At 33.1% G+C, this 4,066-nt stretch overlaps 1 protein-coding gene across 3 annotated transcripts in view; it reads left to right on the forward strand.

Moving 5' to 3' along the window:
- fusl (fuseless) overlaps nucleotides 1-4,066 on the forward strand; it is a 49,905-nt gene that overhangs the window by 41,841 nt on the left and 3,998 nt on the right. For all 3 annotated transcript variants that reach the window (XM_014417725.3, XM_014417718.2, XM_014417710.3), the window contains one exon: nucleotides 3,761-3,927. In XM_014417725.3, coding sequence (XP_014273211.1) covers nucleotides 3,761-3,927 — 167 coding nt within the window. The remainder of the gene's footprint in view (nucleotides 1-3,760; nucleotides 3,928-4,066) is intronic.

Consider the following 4,066-nt stretch of genomic DNA (forward strand, 5'->3'; position numbering starts at 1 on the left):
TTATACTTAATTTTATTTTTTTGTAATAAAAATAATACAATCCAAGTGCAATGGCTGAAACCACTATTACGTCCGCCATGTTTGCCTCTCTGAATAACACTGACATGTGGATGGCCCGCACTTGGCTCGCCGAGCATTTGTACGAGCCTCCGAGCCATGGCGAGCGGCCAACATGTGGATCCACCTTTAAATGCAGAGGAGCTTCGAGCGGATTTTCTGGGAAACTTGTTTTGTAACCATTTAATCTTTTTGAGACAATAAAATCTCCAACAGCTTTGTCATATCATCTTTTCTCCACCTCAATCGTTCCTTGTTTCCTCCCCTACTTTTTTTTCATTACTTTATTATTATTTTTTTTATCCATTACTTTATTAGAGTTTAAAAACGTCCAAAATAACACGAACTACGAGCAACTAACCTATCAAATGACAACATTCAAAATGTTATACAGCTCTTAGTACAAGAGTCCAAGAGAATAAAAAGTCAGTTATTTCACTCCAATGTTTGATTACTTTAATGAAAACTATGTATAATTACTAATCAAAATTGATGAGTCGGCCGAGGATAGGTAGGGGGAATGAAAAATGGCGACTGTTTCAAAACGATAAAAAAAAAATTAATTCTTCATTCGGGGCTCTATCTCTTTCAAACTATCAACAACACTAGAAAATCTAAAAATAACATAATTTAAAATAGAGTAAATTTTCAAAAATATGAGCCATAGTTGAACTATTTACGTTTATAGTTCCACAGATACAGGGTTTTTAAAAGCAATATTTCATAAGAAATGCACTGAAATATCATTAGTTAGTAAATTTATTTTGAGAAATCTATATCTTAAAAACCATTTGACGTAGAGGTGTCTATAAGCACTCAAATTAAGCTAGTTCAGTGTGCTATAAAGTAGTTTATAACTTTTATCACCTCAGGAGTAATAGTTTTTATGAACACTACTAGTTAAATTCACAGAATATTGATTTCAAGTTGTTTGAACAAACATTTAGATTTATACAAAAAATATATCTCAGGAGCTATAAATCGCCTATCTGCACTTAAATTAAAGCTAGTTAAATGCACTATTAAGTTTATGACGTTTATCTTCGTTGGAGTAGTAGTTTTTATGATATGTTCCAAAATGAATTCACAAAACGTTAATTTCTAGTTCTTCAGATAACATTTTTGAAAATATCATAATAAAATAGTGCTTCTACGAAGATAAAGGACATAAATTATTTCATAGTCCATTAAACTAGCTTTAATTTGAGTACTAGCAGACATTTTTACGTCGAATTGTTTTTGAAATATAGTTTTCTCAAAATAAATTCACTAACTACTGATTTTTCAGTATAGATTTCATGAAATGTTGCTTTTTAAAAAGCTATATCACGGGAACTATTGAACGTAAATAGCTCTATTAGGGCTCATGTTTTAGCATATTTACTCTACTTTAAATGATATTCTCTTAGGTTTTCAAATGTTGTTGATAGTTTGAAAAAGATAGAGCCCCGAATAAAGAATTAATTTTTTTTAAAGTTTTGATACAGTAACCATTTTTTATTCCCCCTACCTATACTTGGCAGACTCATCAGTTTCGAGTAGTAATTATACATATTTTTCATTAAAGTAATAAAAAATTGGCTCTTGTACTATCAGTTGGTCTGTTGCGTTTTATCGTTTTAACATGCTAATAGAAGTAAACATTTTACCACTGTAATATGTTGAACTAAAGATCGTGAATACTCCCATTATATGATTTGATTTTATTTTTTTTAATATTTATTTATTACTATTTACTACTGTACATTATAATACATTTAGTAAATCTGATCTAAGTTAAATTGGAGTGTTACAGGTGTGTAGAGAAACTACCCATTGGAAGCACTCTAATGACATTTTACATTAGCTGGTCTCGTGGCCATCTTCTTTTCAGGCGCGTCGGAGGATTGTCAGGAATAGAAGAGGATGCAAGGTTAGAAACTAGGGGGTTTGAGTGGTTAGAGAGTTTATAATGGGAGGAGTGATATCTGGTTCGGGCTAGATCGGTTACATTGGGAACATTAAGATCTTTATGTATGGTTTTATTTGTGACAAAGTAAGGAGCATTGAGGATTTTACGAAAGATTTTGAATTATAAGGATTGAATACGAGAGGAATTCGAAGGTTTAGTGGAGCCCCAAAGCTCAACTCCATATGTCCAGATTGACCTTATTACAGTTATGTAGATCAGTCTTTTGTAATGTTTTGGAAGTTTAGACCGTTTGTCTAGTAAGTGCTGTAATAGTCGAAATCGACGTGCAGTTTCCTGTCTTTTCAGTCTGGTGTGAGGATTCCAAGTTAATCGTTTGTCCAAATGTAGTCCAAAGTAGCGGATCTGTTCGACAGGGGTAAGAGTAACATCATTAAATGAAACTGTAGGGCAGTCAGTAGGTTTACAACGAAGGGTGAAGGTGATTTGATGGGATTTGTTGGAATTTATCTTAATCCTCCAATTACGACACCAATCTTCGAGGGCTGTGATATGGGATTGGAGATTTTGGGATACAATTCTATGATTTAAAATTTTAATATTCAGAATGATAACTTACTATTCATTATATAAGAAAAGTTACCTTGAATCAAACAAGCCGAAAGGAAATTGTATCTTATTTTACATAACTTATACAAAATTAAATATAATACTTTTTTGTCATTCAGCATTTGTTTTGGAATACGATGCGGTTTATTAGTTTTTTCTAAACACTTATGAGTGACCTCAATGCCAATGTTTCGTGAATTGTTTTTTTATTTCATATTTTATATCAAGTCAATTTTGGTTATTATATAATATATTTTGAACTCAAGTTTAATTATGTGGTATTACATAATTTTTATATAAATAGAAAAGTTGCCTTTTTCGTAGACAGTCTCAGTAATGCACAAATAGTATAAACTAAGGTTGTGGTTAATACCGACCTCCGTAAAACGCATTGAAACCACAAACAAATTAAGTTTTTTTTTCCTTTCGTAGAATTATTTTCTGTTTCCTTACTTCTTTGGGGTAGTTCTTTTATGAGCGATCGTGTGTTCTGAAGGATTGTATGAAATTAATTGAACGAAATAAGGATAAAGGTGACAGAAAAATAAATTATTTATAAAGGTTAGTTCAACTAGAGAGAGTTTGGATGTTAAATACTAAATATATTGAAACTACAAGTATAAAGGGTGACCGAAATAGAATATTTATTGTTAGAGATAGTTAATTAATTTTCATTGGGGTTTATTGATGATGATGATGGTGTTAGTTATGTGAAAAGAAGTGGACTTACTCCATGCTTCCTGTTTCTTGTCTTTCATGTCCCTTCATCCACCCTTTCTTCGGCTACCGGACGGCTCTTCGGAAGTGTTTTTATTCACTCATGGTTTCCTTATCGAATAGGAGTGAAGAAAGAAAGACTGCTTCCGGCCAACGCTCCCCAGCGAGTCAGTGAGTGCCTTTTGTATTTTGGCCGCATGTGGCGCTCGCGTTACAATCGCAAGTAACCATATGCTTATAGCAGGGATGGCCCTCCTTGTTTCAAGTTTCCAGTTTAAACGGAACACATTGTTTACAATATTTTTTGTAGATTGTGTAATAGCTCTGATGAAGACCTTTTACATGGGACGGAACGTTGGTTTCAAATAATTTTTTTTGTTTGCTATTTGAGTACCCTTTTTTGATCACCTCCTGAACTATCTTTGGCAATTCTGAACTGCTTGATTTTTAATTTTTATTTATTTGCAGAGAAGCCAGAGCTAAGCTACGCTTTGAGCCATTTCGTCCCATTCTTGCTCTTGGTGCTCATCAACTCCTCCAACTCCATCCTCGTCCGTGGAGTTTACATTGATGGAGAGGAAGCCGGAGCGCAGTGCGTTGACTTTCCCTGCTACTATCTCAGGCTTATCTTCCAGGTATCTCAATATAGAATTATTATTTATAAATTATTTAATTATTTTGTTAATTAATAACACTTAGGGGGAGGCATAGTTAATCAGGTTGTGACATTTCAACATTTCAGCCCTGAAAAGGCAAATGAAACCAAAATTTAAA

Source organism: Halyomorpha halys, unplaced genomic scaffold, assembly GCF_000696795.3.
Source record: "Halyomorpha halys isolate HHAL.00 unplaced genomic scaffold, Hhal_1.1 Scaffold11.1, whole genome shotgun sequence".
NCBI classification, from domain to species: Eukaryota; Metazoa; Arthropoda; class Insecta; order Hemiptera; family Pentatomidae; genus Halyomorpha; species Halyomorpha halys.